This window comes from Cucurbita maxima, unplaced genomic scaffold, assembly GCF_002738345.1.
Source record: "Cucurbita maxima cultivar Rimu unplaced genomic scaffold, Cmax_1.0 Cma_Scf00028, whole genome shotgun sequence".
Taxonomy (NCBI): domain Eukaryota; kingdom Viridiplantae; phylum Streptophyta; class Magnoliopsida; order Cucurbitales; family Cucurbitaceae; genus Cucurbita; species Cucurbita maxima.
The window spans coordinates 627,664-644,963 of NW_019272044.1; the positions used below are offsets into that span (position 1 = coordinate 627,664).

General features: G+C 38.4%; 1 protein-coding gene across 2 annotated transcripts; it reads right to left on the reverse strand.

Moving 5' to 3' along the window:
• Positions 1-9,003: 9,003 nt before the first annotated feature.
• LOC111500257 (rab3 GTPase-activating protein catalytic subunit-like) lies at positions 9,004-14,832 on the reverse strand. 2 transcript variants are annotated; one of them, XM_023151964.1, is made up of 14 exons: positions 14,571-14,832; positions 14,409-14,473; positions 13,747-13,947; positions 13,292-13,389; positions 12,855-13,048; positions 12,562-12,743; positions 12,006-12,347; positions 11,863-11,927; positions 11,731-11,779; positions 11,479-11,626; positions 10,991-11,075; positions 10,841-10,910; positions 9,823-9,963; positions 9,004-9,515 (listed from the first exon to the last, which is right to left on the reverse strand). In XM_023151964.1, the coding sequence occupies exons 1-14, from the start codon at positions 14,668-14,670 to the stop codon at positions 9,204-9,206; spliced, it is 2,052 nt and encodes a 683-aa protein (XP_023007732.1). In that variant the 5' UTR covers positions 14,671-14,832; the 3' UTR covers positions 9,004-9,203. The 2 variants fall into 2 exon arrangements, with proteins under 2 accessions (XP_023007732.1, XP_023007734.1); XM_023151966.1 differs by lacking the exon at positions 9,004-9,515 and adding an exon at positions 9,531-9,678.
• Positions 14,833-17,300: the final 2,468 nt, after the last annotated feature.

The window sequence follows — 17,300 nt, forward strand, 5'->3', positions numbered from 1 at the left end:
CCCCCCCAACCACAGAATGGGGTGGTAGAATGCTGAAATTAGACCATCGTCAGGACAGCGAGGTCATTGCTGATGACGGTCGGGATGCCTGGAAAATTCTGGGGAGAGGCAGTAATGAGGGCAGTCTACCTCCTCAATCGTTCGCCAATGCGAAGCCTCGACGGGAAGATGCCACACGAGGTCTAGTAAAACAAGAAGCCAGCGGTACACCATCTCCGAGTGTTCGGCTGCGTTGCATACATGAAGGTAGCGCGTCCCCACCTCGCCAAGCTCGATCCCAGGGGGCTGAAAGTCGTCTTCATCGGCTCCGAATCCGGGAGAGGCGTATAGACTCTATGATCTTGCAGGGGGGGCGAGCTCACGTGTCTCGCGACGTCATCTTCGAAGAAAGCATCTTCTGGCAGTGGAACGACGTGATCGAGGTAGACCACAACCCAAATCAATTCACAGTGGAGTACCTCATCACTGAGCCGCAAGAAGGACGAGCCCAGCATCAAGAACTGTCACCGCCGCCAGCAGCTGCACCCCCTGAACCAATGGAGTTCGCAACACCACAGACTGCAGATTCGACGCTGGATGCTGATCACGATGATGATCTGGTGCCCAGGTATCGGAGGATGGAAGACCTAGTGGGAGGAGGTGAACCACCTGGACAAGAGGTGGCCGAACTTCATGCATCAGCATAGATGAACCGAACACCTTCGCCGAAGCAGAAAGGAACCCGTGCTGGCTGAAGGAAATGTAGGAAGAGATGACATCCATCACCGAGAACAAGATGTTGAGTCTGGAGAATATGCCATAGGGACACCGAGCAATAGGGCTCAAATGGGTCTTCAAACTGAAGTGCAATGAAAAGGGAGAAGTTGTGTGTGCCCATCTGGTGGCCAAGGGCTACGTCCAGAAGGAAGATGTGGACTTCGAAGAGGTATTTGCGTCGATGGCAAGGTTAGAATCCGTTCGCCTTTTGCTGGCAATCACGACACATTGCTCTTGGGAGGTCCACCACATGGACGTGAAGTCTGCTTTCCTTAACGGAGAGCTGAAGGTGACTGTCTACGTCCGACAACCACCTGGCTTCCTGGACAATGACAACCCTGGTAAGGTAGTGCGCCTGCACAACGCACTCTACAGGCTTCGGCAAGCACCACGAGCCTGGAACGCGAAGCTCGACAGTACCCTACTATCACTGAAGTTCAAGCGTTGTGCCTCTAAGCATGGCATGTACACGCACGGCCACGGCGAGCAACGACTGATTGTGGGAGTGTACGTCGACGACCACATAATCACTGAAGGTGACATGGAAGTCCTTGGAAGATTCAAGAGAGAGATGTCAAAGAACTTCAAGATGAGTGATCTCGGAGTACACAGCTACTACCTCGGCATCGAAGTGCAATAGAGTACTGCCGGCATCACCATCTGTCAAAGTGCGTACCCAAAACAGTTGTTGGACACTACTGGGCTAGCAGACAGTAACCTTACAAGGACGCCAATGGAGGTCCGACTCCAGCTTAGGAAGGTCGGCACTACGACGGCAGTCGACTCCACCAATTACCGCAGCATTGTCGGGAGTTTGCGATATTTGGTAAACACACGTCCTGATCTTGCTTATTCCATTGGATACGTGAGTAGGTTTATGGAAGCACCTAGGGAGGAGCATCTGGTGGCTGTCAAGCACATCCTGGGCTATGTAGCCGGAACCAGAGGTTGGGGTGTAAGATACTACGCAGGGAGAGGAAAAAAGAAGCTTGAGCTGGTCGGCTACAGTGATAGTGACATGGCCGGTGACGTTGATGATCGTAAGAGCACTAGCAGGATGATTTACTTCCTCTCAGGCGGCGTGATCTGCTGACAATCAACTAAGCAAAAGGTAGTTGCTTTATTTTCTTGTGAAGCAGAGTACATTGCTGCTTCGACGGCAGCAACACAGGGGGTCTGGCTTGTGCGACTGATGGAGGAACTCATCGGAAAAGAAGGCGATCCACCAATGCTTTATGTGGACAACAAAGCTACAATCTCCCTGATCAAAAAAGTAGTTTTGTACAACCGAAGCAAGCACATAGAGATCAGGTTTCATTACATTCGGGAGTATACAGATCAAGGGCTTATCAAGATTGACTTCATCTGAACAGAGGAACAGCTTGGAGACATCTTTACCAAGTCTCTGGCATGGGTAAAATTTGAGAAACTTCGTTCAAAGATCGAAGTTGAAATAATAAGGTAGATATATCATAGGTTGAGGAGTAGCTTCCTTATTTAGCTTTACATGTTTTAATGAGTTGATTGAATTTCTTTGACTTGACAAACACCTAGATTTTGAAGGAAATGTCATAGATTTAACTGGCCACCATTTTTACACTCGAATGGATTACCAATTTTTTAGGTACCATTTTGAAGAGAGTGGCATAGATTTAATTGGCCAGGTAATTTTTTAGGTGGCCATTTTGAAGGAAGTGCCATATATTTATTTGGCATAGATTTATTTGGCCAGGATAAGTTAATTATTTAAATAGGCGAATCAGTTGAAAAAGAAAACAACCTGGGAAAGTCAAATCTCAATTATCTCTCTGTTATTTTTAAGAGTTTTTATTTTTTTCCAACAATTTTCTTCTCTCTTTTCATCAAATGATTTCCTCTCACACCAATTGTGAGAAGGGATTTTCTCTTGCCAATGGTCAAAAAACATATTAAGTACATCAAATTTCCCACAATTTGGTTGAAATACTTATCATCAATCTCGAGCTCTTCAATATCCTTATGCAACTTCAAACCCAATTCTGATGGAGTTTTAAATGTGTGCTCATCTATTTTAAATCTTTCAAGCAGCACTTGAGCATATTTCTTCTAACTGATGAAGTTACATGTGGCAGTTTGAGTAACTTCTACTACAAGGCAATATCTCATCAAACCAAGATCTGTCATTTCAAATTCTTTCTTCAAACATTTCTTCATTATTGCCAGTAAATATTATGTCATCGACATATAAGCAAATAATAAGAATGTTATCTCCCTTTGCAGTTTTCACCAACAACATATGTTCATAGTATTTAGTGAATCCCATCTTTTCAAAATGAGAAAAAGAAAAAAGAAAAAAAAAATTGAGAGTAAGTATGGATTATCAGTTTAGAGAACTAAAATAAATACAAAGAGTTAAGAGGAAAGATTTGGTAAACAAAATTAAAAGATAAAAAAGTAAATATTAGAAGGCAAGAAACTCCATCAAAATCTTTATAGTAACAATATCTTCACTAGTAACAATATCTTCCCTAAAAACTTAATAATAGAAAATGAAATCTAAAAAAAAAAAAAAATAGAATATATATATATATATATATATTATAATGTTCCAAGACTCTACTCATACAAAGTCTTTAATGCTAGCATGAAATCTAACACATGAACCATTATAAAATTTAGAGAATTAAACGTGAAATTGATGTAATGTATTTGTATAGGTTGACTTGAATACAAATAACAAAATCGAACTTTCATTAAGGTGGGGACACAAGCCTATGCTAATCAGGTAAGTGACCTTACTATTGACATGGTTATATTTAATGTTGTGTGTTGACACGTGCCTCATGGTTCTGCACGTATCATATATATTGATATGTGTGAATTGTTTACGAATTGATAGGATTATGATATGATATGTATATGTGATGATATGCGATGTATGATAATACTTACGGTATGATGTGTTTTATTATATGTTTGAGATACGATATGAGAAGGATGCACTAAATGTAATGTAACGATAATTTTAAGATATGTTCATAAAACGATACGATGAGGTTATGTGTAGGAAACACTATAGTTATGATAGTTTGATAAAACGATACAATAAGGTCATGTATAGAAAACACTATAGTTATGAGAGATAGATAAAATGATAAGTTAAGATCATGTATAGAAAACACTATAGTTAAGATATGATTAATATAACGATATGATGAAGTTAAGTATAGAAAACAACATAGTCATGCTCGATTGATAAGGGGATATGATTAGATTATGGATAGAACATGATAGTATTATGATAGATTGATAGAACAATAGGGTTAGGATACGTTCCTATAATGGTATGACTAGGATACGTTCATTAAACGATAAGATTTAGGATATACATATGGAAACGGTATGACTATGAAGTGTTTACGATAAGATATGTGTGAATGTTTGATTAATCCACCACACCTAAATGGTGTGAAAGTTATCTTATTTATAATCAAATGAATTACAAGGATATGGAAATAGTAATAAATGGAAATAACAATAAATGGAAAGATACCTATGATAATAAAGCAAATATTAGATATTTGCCTTATAATAAAATATCAAATATAATATATATGGTAAACTATAATTTATTACTATATATCCTTAACACCCCACCGCAAGCTAAGCGTCGGATTAAACGAACGTGAAGCTTGAATCTAAAAATTCAAAGAGAGGTCGAGAAATACTCTTTGTGAAGATGTCAGCAACTTGGAGATGAGAGGGTACATATTGTGTACGAAGTTTGCCAGCGATAACAAGTTCTCGAAGGAAATGATAATCTAGTTCAACATGCTTGGCCCGCTTGTGAGAAACAGGATTAGAGCTCAAAAAAATAGCACTTTTGTTGTCACATAAGAGTAAGGGCTGCTGTGAAATAGGGACCTTGAGGTCATGCAAAATATGCGTAACCCAAAGAAGTTCAGCAGCAGTTGTGGCAAGAGCACGATACTCAGATTCACAGCTGGAGCGTGATACAGTAGGTTGCTTTTTGGCACTCCAAGAAATGAGATTGTTACCAAGATAAATAGAATAGCCGGATGTAGAACGACGAGTATCGGGACAACCAGCCCAGTCAGCATCCGAATAAGCGACTAGCGTACTAGGAACAGTGGATGGACGAAAGATAAGACCAAAGTGGAGTGTTCCTTTGACATAGCGAAGAATACGTTTGACAGCAAGAAAGTGATCTGCAGTAGGGGCATGCAAGAATTGACTGACAGAATTGACAGCATAGGCAATATCTGGACGCGTGATAGTCAAGTACTGAAGGGCGCCAACAAGAGATCTGTAGAGAGTAGGATCAGAGAAAGGAGAACCATCAGCAGTCAGGTGTTGAGAAACAACCATGGGAGTGTGAACTGGTTTGCTATCGAGCAACTGAGCACGAGTAAGAATATCTCGAGCATATTTTAACTGACTGATAAAGAGACCATCAGGAGTGGGTGAAGCTTCAAGACCAAGAAAGTAACTGAGAGAACCCAAATCTTTGGTAGCAAACTCAGAATGAAGCTTGCGAGTAAAGCTGTTAATAAGAGATGAGTTGTTGCCGGTAACAATAATGTCATCAACATAAAGAAGCAAATAGATAAGGTTAGATTGCTGATGAAAGACAAAAAGGGACGTGTCAGCGCGACTACAAGAAAACCCAAGTGTGAGAAGAAATGAGCTAAAACGCTGAAACCAAGCACGAGGAGCTTGCTTTAAGCCATAGAGAGCTTTCTTTAATAGACAAACATGCTTTGGAAATCGAGGATCAACATACCCAGGAGGTTGTTCCATATGAACACGTTCAATAAGCGTTCCATTGAGAAAAGCATTCTTGACATCAAGTTGTCGAAGAGGCCATTTATTTGTGACTGCCATGTGAATGTTTGATTAATCCACCACACCTAAATGGTGTGAAAGTTATCTTATTTATAATCAAATGAATTACAAGGATATGGAAATAGTAATAAATGGAAATAACAATAAATGGAAAGATACCTATGATAATAAAGCAAATATTAGATATTTGCCTTATAATAAAATATCAAATATAATATATATGGTAAACTATAATTTATTACTATATATCCTTAACAATATGATTATGATACATGTGAATAACGAACATGTATAAGTTGTGATATGATATGAAAATGATATGATATATGTTATGATACGAGATACATGTTAAATTGACACGTTTATAATGTGATATATTGTGATACAATATGTTATGGTATGATATGTACATGATGAAAATAGTTATAAGTTTGGAAGATGAAACGTTATGATATGACATGTATGTAATCTGAAGATATGATATGATTGACATGCAAAAACGGCAAATTAACATGAAATACAATCCTAGCGTATGCATGAAAGATATGATAAATGATATGATAAACGATATGAGAAATGATATGAAAAACGATATAATATGTACGAAATGCTAGCGGGGTTGTATTAAAGATAATTAAAACGAAAAAAAATGTAGGGACCTCATGCATTATTGTGGCTCATGCATTGGGGGATACCCCTATTCTTTCACAATGGTATGGACACGTACACTACTAGGCAGGAGAATGATCATTATGTTTGACATAATACTACCGAGACGGCATCAAAGAATGCTCGACTGGTGGGTTCGACATCATGAGCTATCAAAGAATGCTTGCCCGACAAGAAAATGGGGCCCACGAGGTGTGCGAATCGACTGGTGGGTTTATACTTGCACGTATGGGCCGTGTGTAGGAAATTAATTACACATCCAAGTTGTCCGTTATGATAGCCGCGGTAGAAAACAGATTGTTATGACAGGTCCCATTCATGAAAATTATATGTGTTTGCATTTAACCTCAATAGTGGGGTCACTTGTTGAGTATATGCCACATGCTACTTCTATTTTAGGTTAAGGGAATACATTCTTGTACGACTAGCGACGACATCACAACTCGAGACCATGACACATGCATATAGTCACATTTATTTTTCTTAGACTTAGGTTAGAATAGGTCGTTTCTCCACAATATCAGGCTTGCGGCAGAAAAGATACACCCATAGCCAATATCACTTGATGAGTTGCTGGGTAGAGAGAAACAAACTCTCATTATTTAATTTTATGAACGGATTCAATTGCACGAACAACCCAAATGTATTCAACATCAGGCTCCCTTCCATAGACATTGTTTAGTATGTGTTGGCTCTAAAACATATACTTACGTATATATTTACGTAGTTGTTGCATGAACTATAGACATATTGTTATACTCTTCTACCTATAAATTTGCTGTATGAGCTATAGGTCGTTTCTTTTGCATACGACACTATTGCATAACTACAGATCATTTCTTCTACTTATGTCTCTGTTACATTAGTTGCAGCCCTCCTTTTCTATCCACATCTCTGTTGTTGCATGCCTCTATAATATTCTACTTACTTCTCTACTCCTACATGTCTTTCCTTCTATTTTGTCTCTGTTGTATGAGCTACTAACATACTTTTTTTCTTACGCATCTATTACTACAAGCATACTCTTATACCTACGCATCTTCTACAAGATGCAAGTTTCCTCTTCTACCTACATCTTTGTTGCATGAGGTGCAAGCCGTTTCTTCTACATCTTTGTTGCATGTTGCTACATGCCTTTTCTTCTACTTGCGTCTCTATTGCACGAGTTGTAGGTATATTGTTCTTCTTACACATCTGTTGTTACACGCATACTCTAATACCTACACCTTTGTTGCATGAGCTGCAAGCTTCCTCTTCTACCTACACCTTTGTTGCATGTACACCTTTGTTTAATTATGTCTCTGCTGCATGAGCTACGAGTATACTTTTCTCCATAGTACTTGTATGCCTTTTATTCACTGCTGCACGAGGTACGGGCATACTCTTCTCCTTATGCATCTGTTGCTACAAGCATACTCTTCTACCTATGCATCTTCTACATGAGGTGCAGACTTTCTTTTCTAGGAGTGCTTCAAGCGTTTCATTACATTCCTTCCAGAAACTTGTAAAAATAAAATATTCACCTTCGAGCTGCTTTCATTTTGTCTTAAAATACTCAAATTAACTTCTTTTTTTCTTTAGCTTGTATATTCATCTCTTCTAATGATAACTTCAAGCATAGTAGTTCATATGGGTCCATATAAATTTATATGGACAATCTCGAGAGGTCTGGATGTTGTATAACCATTTCCTGTTAGAAAATAGATTTCAATCAATCAACCTTACATCTTCCAGTCCTACAATGAGGATAATTTTCTAACTTTTCTATAATATTCAATACTCCCGCCCCATTCTATAGCTTATTTTAAAAAAATGCTCTCGTTTGAGCTCTCTTGTAATGACATGTGTGGATTTGTTAGGCATTGACGGTACACTTTCTAGGTCTCTTGCGTGTCCCTATTCTTCTAGGGCAGTGAACTCTGTAATAGTCTGCTTGTTATTGTCAACGCTGCACCAATCCCACTTCTTCTCTTCTTCGAATATAACATCTCTACTCACATGAATTTTTTCATGTTGCCGATCATACAAACTATGTGCCTTGGTCCCACCCTCTACGCCAAAGTAGAGCATCTTTTGACCAATCAGAATTGCCTTGGAGGTCTTTATTCAGTCAAGTATCATTTGTTGACTCTATAATTATTTCCTTCAAAATGGGTAAGTCGAGAATGTAGCATATTGTTGAACGACATATTTTGACCTTCGCTCTAATATCACTTTGCAAGAAACGTTGATATGAGTTCATGTAATACTCAAATCATAACAATTATGTTGTCTTTTGACAATTGGTGAGGGAAAATCCTTGACGGAAAGAGAGGAAATTTGTTGGAAGAAAATGAAAACCTAAAAAGCGATGATTTTGTTTCTCATCAGATTCACCCGTTTAAATAATTATCTTATCCTAAAAATGGCCGAGACCGAGAGTGGCCAACTAAATTTGTGTCACTTCCCTCCACTCCAAATGGTTGTAATCCATTCGATGTGTTTGTCAAATGGTCAAAAGAAAATATTCGATCAACTGATAAATCATGTAAAAGCTAAATAAGAAAACCTCTCGTTTTATCTAAATATTCAGAAACAAAGATGAAGCAATATCAGTACACCCACACAATAACACAAACAAAATATGTAAAGTAACTTCAAAAAATGGCATAAAGAGAACAGAGTTGTAGTGTTCATCAAATATGCAGTCTCTTTATTCAGTCAATAAGATAAAATTTATGAGAAAATTAGAAGTAAATGAACAAAATCCCATGTCATCCCATGCTATATATTTACATCGAAAAAGAAATAATAATCAAATCATGCAACCAACGAAGAATAATCGTTTCTGTATACTACAAAAGGAACCAACCCATCACTATTTAAATGCGGTTTCAATATATAATTTACAATTCAGCTTTTAAGTGTCTGGCAGAAGAGTTTCAGCTGTCTGTTTAAACAAATGTCCAACCATTTTCATCAGGAGTAGCAGCAGATAGAGTTTCTGGTTTAGGAGGCTTCTTCGCAAATAAAGATGATTTACTGTCGAAGAACGACGAGAACGACGGTGACGATGGCCTTTCGTCCGAGTTCACATTTTTTGGAGATGATTTTCTTGAATCTCCATCCTTCCCTACGAAGTTCAGACTCATCTTCTTGAAACGGCGTTTCAGCTCACCGCCTGTCATGTTTGATTCTTCTGGCTGCTTCATAGCCTTCAGAATTTCCTCTGGATTCACCATCATAGTCTCCACTGTTTCATACACCTGTTTTGAATCCCGATCATATACATCAGCTTGAATCACGATCGTGATTCGATACTAATAAACAGATATGCAAGAAACGTTTCAAAAATGCCATTAATTCTATTAGCTTCCTTGTTCCCACCACGGGCAAGGCCACTCCGTGTCATGGGAACTCTTTTGTTATCTGGTAAACGACTTGGTTGGATGTGAAATCGACCGCACATTTTAATTCATAGGCACACGAAAATATCATACAATGATCTCAAAGCTTTAAAAAGATTTGTGGTTCGTAAGATATGCATGAAAGCAGCAAAAAGTCGGAGCGAACCTGACAAATATCATCAACTTTGTTGCTCCAAGAGCTTCTTTGACATGTTGCTACAACATAGCCCTTGCACTCATAGAACAAGCTTGACAGATTATTATTTTTAGCCAACTTGGCCTCCGCCATTATGAATCCTAAACCAAGCTGCACATAGAAAAGAAGATTATGTTAGCATAGAGACTCGTGGTATCGAAGAGATATTTTGAAGATTCATTATCTTCACAAGGCATAGGGATCTTTCTCATCGCAATTAAAGAGATATGAAGCCATTAATTGGAAGAAAGTTTATTTATACGAACTGTAACGGCCTATGCCCACCACTAGCAAATATTGTCCTCTTTGGGGTTTCCTTTCGGGCTTCCCCTCAAAGTTTTTAAAACGTGTCTGCTAGGGAAAGGTTTCCATACCCTTATAAAGGGTGTTTCGTTCTCCTCCCCAACCGATGTGGAATAGAACAGGAACTCAACAATTAGTTTAAAATTCCAGGAACTAAGATCCCTGGAAAGCTTGATGAACTCATTCTTGAGATCCAATCTGCCAAGAACTATTACTTTTCAAAACTACAGCCTCCTTCAGGACCCACCCGCTGGCACACCAACTCGTGTCTACCCCCTTCGGGGAACAGCTTCCTCGCTGACACATTGCCCGGTACCTGACTCTGATACCATTTGTAATACTCCAGACCTACCGCTAGCAGATATTGTCCTCTTTGGGCTTTCCTTTTCGGGCTTCCCCTCAAGGTTTTTAAAACGTGTTTGCTAGAGAGAGGTTTCCACACCCTTATAAAAGGTGTTTCGTTCTCCACCCCAACCATTGTGGGATAGCACAGGAACTCAACAATTAGTTTAAAATTCCAGGAACTAAGATCCCCGGAAAGCTTGATGAACTCATTCTTGAGATCCAATCTGCCAAGAACTATTACTTCTCAAGACTACAGAGATAATAAACTCAAACCCATTTCCCAGTAAGTTAAGTACGTTATTAGACAATAGGAAGAATTGTGTAGTAATAATCAACTTACTAAAGAAATGAACAGCGGCTCAAACAGCTCAGAAGGTGGCAACTCCTCCAAATCACTCAGAATACCTTCCCTGCAGTATCACAGTTTAGCGCCACAGTTTCAAGTACAGAACAAACAAACAGTAACTGGTTTTAAATTCCTCCAACTTACACGACCAAATCCTCATCAAAGAGTGGTGTTTGTTTAACAGCAGGCACAGCTTTCGATGTTTCCCATAGTTCGCGCCACAAATTACCTGGTATGAACAGAAATAAAACTCAGCGTTTATGACATAATTTCCAAATCCCAAGAACAAGGCTATTATACAGAGGAATCGCGGTACCCACTTACATTCATCCCCCCAATGAATGTTCCTAATCCGTAAAACTATAGCCAAAGCAAGCTAGGGCTCTAAAGCCAAGTGCTTGCTTCAGTTACAGCTCTCCATTGAATGGGGTGGGAAAGAAAGGTTCGGAAATCTAGTTTTTTTGCCCAGAGTCCAGTAGAAATGAGGAAAGGAAGGACAGCTACGGTAAAAGAAATTAACTAGCAGGAGACTCCCTCAAATTAAGTCCAATATTCACATTCCAATTTATGAGAAATATCAGCACCATAATGTCGAAATTAAGACAGAGTGAACATCAGATAAAGGTCTACACCTTCTTTTTGCATTCGACTGCTAAGTTGACCTCTTGAATCAATACCAACAGGAGAATCTATACTATCATTATTTGGTTCAGGTTCTGTCCAATCAGGAGGGGAGTGCCATCTTACAAAATCTTCCAAGATACAGCCAGGATTTGCAGCCTAGATTAATAGTAACAGCGAAGTTAGTCTACTAGAACACATCACCTTAAGTATTCCGTTAATCGATATACGGTGGACAGTAGATATTGACAGTAAAAAGTGACCTTGAAAGCTTGCATGTCTGAGAGAAGTTGAGAACATCCAGCACCCACACTGCAAATTGGAGATTTTGTAGTCGTCAAGCAGAAATACCGGATGATATAATGTTAAAAATAAAACCGAGTGAAATAATATACCTTCCGGTTCGAAGAACAAACTCCTCTGTTTCTTTAATGACGTCTTCAGTTAGCAAAGGACCTTCCTGTCCACAAAAATTAGGTTGGATTAAGCCTTTGCATTCTTTAACACTGATGAAAAGATCCAATACCATTAGCCGAACCTGTGTAACAGGAGAGTAAACTGCTTCACCAGTTTCTAACATTTTATGGTCACCAAATGGGCAATCAGCACCTAGTCGAAGTGCAAGTTCCCCGTTACTGAGTCTCGCATACAAAAGAGTGTTTGCAGGAACAGTTACTTCAGATGTTCTTGATTCAGCATTTGAACTTGCTTCCCGTAGTACAGCATCTAACTTGTCAGTTGCTATTTCATGGCGTCTTTTGCGGGAGACGCAACAATTTATAACCTGAAATCGCTGATATAGAAGACATGAATTTAGATCTGGAATTTCATCTATTGGAATGCCAGGTATATATCGCTCTTCTGCCCAGAATCTTCTCATCTGCATAATAAAATCATTCCAAACAAACTTCATTAGTTACAGTTATAAAAAAGGGTTGAACTATCTGGTAAGCATGAACCAAGTGTCCTTTCTCTAAAACAAAAAAGGTGTCTATAAAATTTTGAATAATAAGCTTTAAGCACAAAAAGAAATATTTTCATCATTTGTAACCATTCCTTAGGTAGCACAATCAAGTTCTATATCGTGAACTCACTTCATCGACAATTCTGCACCAAAAAAGTGCCATTTTCCGAAGACATCTGAAGCTTCCTATGACTTCAGAAATCTTAACAAGGAGGCTATCTGGAGGAGCACCATGAATATCTCTAGTCAAGGATGTCACAATTGTGCCCTCTGAAGCAGTGCCAAAGTTCCTTCTGAGAAAATCTCCTCCCTCTGCGCATACGTTACAGATGATTATAATGGAAGTGAAAGATCGTTGCAGGAATTTATGCAAGAAATTACATGAATACATCACATCGTGCGTAACCTGAAATGTGCATGTACCTGCATCGAAGAGTGAACAAATTAAAGATTGAACTCTTTCATCAAGACGAAATTCAGTTGAGCTCTTTTCCTCCTTTTCACGAAGCATTAATGCCCTCACAGAAGACAGACTCAACCCCGACTTCTCCCTTGTAGATGAAGAATCTCCTGGCGAAGCAACCAAACTCTTTATCGACTTGGATTTCTTTCCAGCCCTAGGTTAAGAGTATGGATATTGAGGTATCAGTAACAAGTTTCAATGCAAGCTCGTCAAATAGTTTGTAGGAAAACATCGATAAAATGACCAGAGACCAAGACTGTCAACATTTAAGAACCAAGTATCCAGGAAGTCCTTTATCCTCGAAAATAATAGTGTGAATACAAGATCCACCAGAAAATCGAAGAAAAACAAAAGAACGCAATCAAAATATCGAAAACGTGAAAGAAGAGAAACTCACTCAACAGCGATAGCCAGCTGCTTTATAACTGAAAGGGGAGGAATACTAGCTCTATCAGTAGCCAAAAAGCTTTCAACTGATGGAACTATTTCTGCATTCTAAATAAATACGAGACTAGTTAGTATAAGAGAAAAATTCAATCAACAAGACAGATCTTAGTTATATCACAAAGATTATGATTAACTCCAGAGTCATCACCTCGGAGGACATTATTTGTATAGACTATAATGGTCAAAAACACGTACGAGCATACAAATTCTATGGAGTTTTCCATTAGTTTACCAAATCGGACGGCTCGAACATTAAGGCTTCCTCTTTTCCTAATTGCTAATGTATGTAGAACTTGGAAGTTGAATCCACTTATGAACCATTCTAGGTAACTTAGAGCAATAGACATTATACAGATTGTGACAAAATACGTCAAAAAACGCTATATATTTATGAATGTTTAATACCTTTGCTTCAATATCATTTTTCATGTTCAGTAGGTACAAATTCTCATCATAAAATGGTACAGACATGGTGGGATTTTCAACTTTTTCAGTATCCTCAGCAGCTTTCTTTCCAATTCGAATGTTTTTGAACTTATCGTGCCAGTCCTGTTTTGTCCCGATGTTCGACGGTCTCCACTTCGAATGCTTTGGCTCACTGTGACTCTGAAACATTCCACATTGCATTAAGACAATGCAATTATTTTACAACATCCGCTTGAGAAATTGTCTGTTACCGGGGATATATAAACACTGAAAATCTTTTGTTTAGACTAAATGCAGATTATGAATGAACATAGATAGCTGAATTAGACATTTCCACATGCATTCTGTTCGTTTTACAAGAAAAGTATGAAATGGTGAAACAAAAGCTAAAATAGCCGGTCAACCTGATATCCACTTCAGCTCAAGAAGTTGACCCTTTTCAAATTGAAGAACACTCAAAGCATTTCGTGTTTATTTTACTATATACCACAGAAATCGAAGCAGAAAACACAAGCCAATTGCCAGAATTCTGGAAAATCGATGGCGATAAGGCAGCTTAAATCATGAAATTTGAAGGAACATGAGATAGCAGAGAAGTCAATGAAAATAAGTAGGTCAACAGAGAAGAAATAGAATCATACCCTTATTTCATCTTCGTTCTTGGAAGTCCGTTCGTGGATCTTAGGCAGTTGTTGTTTATCAAAATCTTAGAGGAATCAGGAAGAGGGGGAAAGGTAAAATGAATTGAAGAATCCAAAAAAAGGGGAGCAAATTTAGAGAATGGATGATGAGATTGTGCGTACCTGATGGATCGGATTTAAAGTCGAAGAAAACTCGCTCCGCTTTAGCAGCCGCGGAATGAAAGGCAGTCCTCGCTTTTGAAACAAAGGAGGGCGCCTCCATAATCAGATGCAGCAAAAGCACAAAAATGGAAATCAAAGATAGTGGTAGAAGGAAGATGAAGGCATCGGTCCCAAATCAAAATCAAAATGAATATGAAACACAACAGATTTAACTATGGCGGATGAAACCAAAAACCAGCCTCTTTTGTATTGTACATGCTCTGGATGTCACTTCCAAATTACTCTTATATATATATATAATTTTATTTTTTTTTAATTTTGACCAAAATTTAATTTTCTAACATTTTGGATAGAAATCTAACAATGAAATTTAAGGACCATTTAGATTCATAAATTTATTATTATTATTATTATTATTATTTTATTAATTTAGTTTGTGACTTTTTATTTTTATTTTTATTGTATTCTAAAATAATCCTCTTACGATTACAATGGAATAATTACTTTTAATTTGAGTAATTACGTCTTAAATAGAAATTGTTGTAATTAAAATTGTAGTCATAATTAGAGATATTCATTTAATTTACGGGAACTCATTCGATTAAGACAGGATAGAGGAGGGAGTTGAGAGAGATTTGTTCCTGTGAGCTAAACAGACCCCGAACTTGGATTATATTCTCCTTCCCCACCCTGCCCAAATCTTCGATGGGCTCTTCCTTGCCTCGCTTTTTATATATAAATATAAATATATTTATATACATATCAAAATTAAGACACAAAACTTATTTATTATGTATTCATATTAGGTATATTTTTCGAGTGGTTACAATATTGAAATTTTAGCTTTTAATGTTTATGTAATATTTATGGTTGTTCCACTATTTTACATTTTTTTATATTTTTTTTATAGAAATATATTGAAAATTAGAAATTATTTATTAAAACTTTTTTTGAAACGAATATTTTTTTTTAAATATTATATTAAAAAATGAACGAAAATTTTGATAGAGAATTTAATAAAATAAATTGAGAATTTTGCATTCGACGTCACTAACTACTCCTCAATTAGAAGTTCAGGATCTCAAGAAACATCAAGTCTAAGGCACTATGAACAAGAATGTTCGAGATACTAATGATGTTTATGAAAATTTGGGAGTCTGACGTCACTAACAATAAAAAGTTGCAGTCACTAATGGACTCCAAATGACCAACATAGCCATTGTCTCAATAATAAGGATCAGTTATCTTAAAGTAAATACATATTGACCTGCACAAATTAGTTGTCTCCTCAACCACGCACATTCCACCCTAAACCATTGCATCCGACTGATTCATACCAACCAACGCCTATGTGGGTACGGACCCCTCATACATTCTACCAAACAAACCAGCCACTAAAACAATTAAATGCAATTTATTTGAGTTTGGTAGAAAGTTTTATGATTAAGACTCTTCCTTTGACCTTTCTATTTCATTTGAATTCAAGAGGCATTCCCTCTACGAATGGATCATTAAATTTAATCAACTTTAACTATCAATTCTTTGTTTTTGTCAACCTATTTTCCTTCCCTTTATTATTTAATTTCTTTGACTATGCATAAAATCATCATTCTTCTTATAATATCTTTATTTGACTATTTCTTTTTATTACGTTTTCAACATTATACAACGTTGATTGTGTATACAAAAGTGTACATGCAATAATTATTTAAGTTTATAAACGCATGGGGGATGCATGTGTGCGTGGTGGGCATGCGGGGGCACGGTAGGGAGCGGGTGCGGGGGCGAGCACACGCGGGAGGTGTGCGGGGGGCGCGCCGGGAGACGGACGGGTGGAGCTTGTGCGGGGGTAGCGCGCGCACAAGAGGAGTGCGGTGGGCGTGCGGGGGCGCAGTCGAGGGCGTGTGCGGGGGGAGCGTGTGGGAGGTGTGCAATGGGCGCGCGGGGGGCGTGTGGGTTAGCCTCCAAGGGTTTTGGGTGTCTTGATTTTTCATAGAGGTTAACCTCCCAGGTTTTGTGGCTAGCACGCGTGCCCCTTTGAAGTGGGCATGTAGGCAAGAGTGAACATGGACTTGTACTTGTGCTTGCGTTGGGTTGGTGTTGGTGGGCATGATGTGCGCACAAGAGTGAGAGGGGCATTGGTGCGGCGGGGGGTTTGGTGGGCATGCACTCAGGATCATGTAGGGTGCACATGCATGACGTCAAGCAGGGTACGTGGGCCAGATTGTCGAGTAGGACCAGCATTGGCGCACGCACGAGGGCCAACACTGGCGCCCATGATCATGCCTTGGTCATAGGCCTTAGCATGCACACGAGCGCTCAGGCCATACTCCCACCCATGCATCATTCTCATTAGCACTCAAACCCACACCAACCCAACTCACGTATGCATTTTAAATGGCCTTGCATTGGAGCATGTCCAATCAAGAACACTTAACATGTAAAATCATTACTTTGCCTATAACCTCCATGACACTTCCAAAGAAATAAAGAAATAAAGAAATAAAAAACGGGAAAACAATAGGTATATATATATATATATATATATATATATATATATATATATATATATATGTGGGTGCTTCATCGTTATCCATTAATTAAATCAAATGACATAAATAACTTGATCCGATTCAGTTAGGTTTTGTAAATTGAAATTATCGACCCGACCCGACTCGGTTTAAAGGAACTATAAATTCTATTTCGCGGGACTACTGATTTTGACTTTTC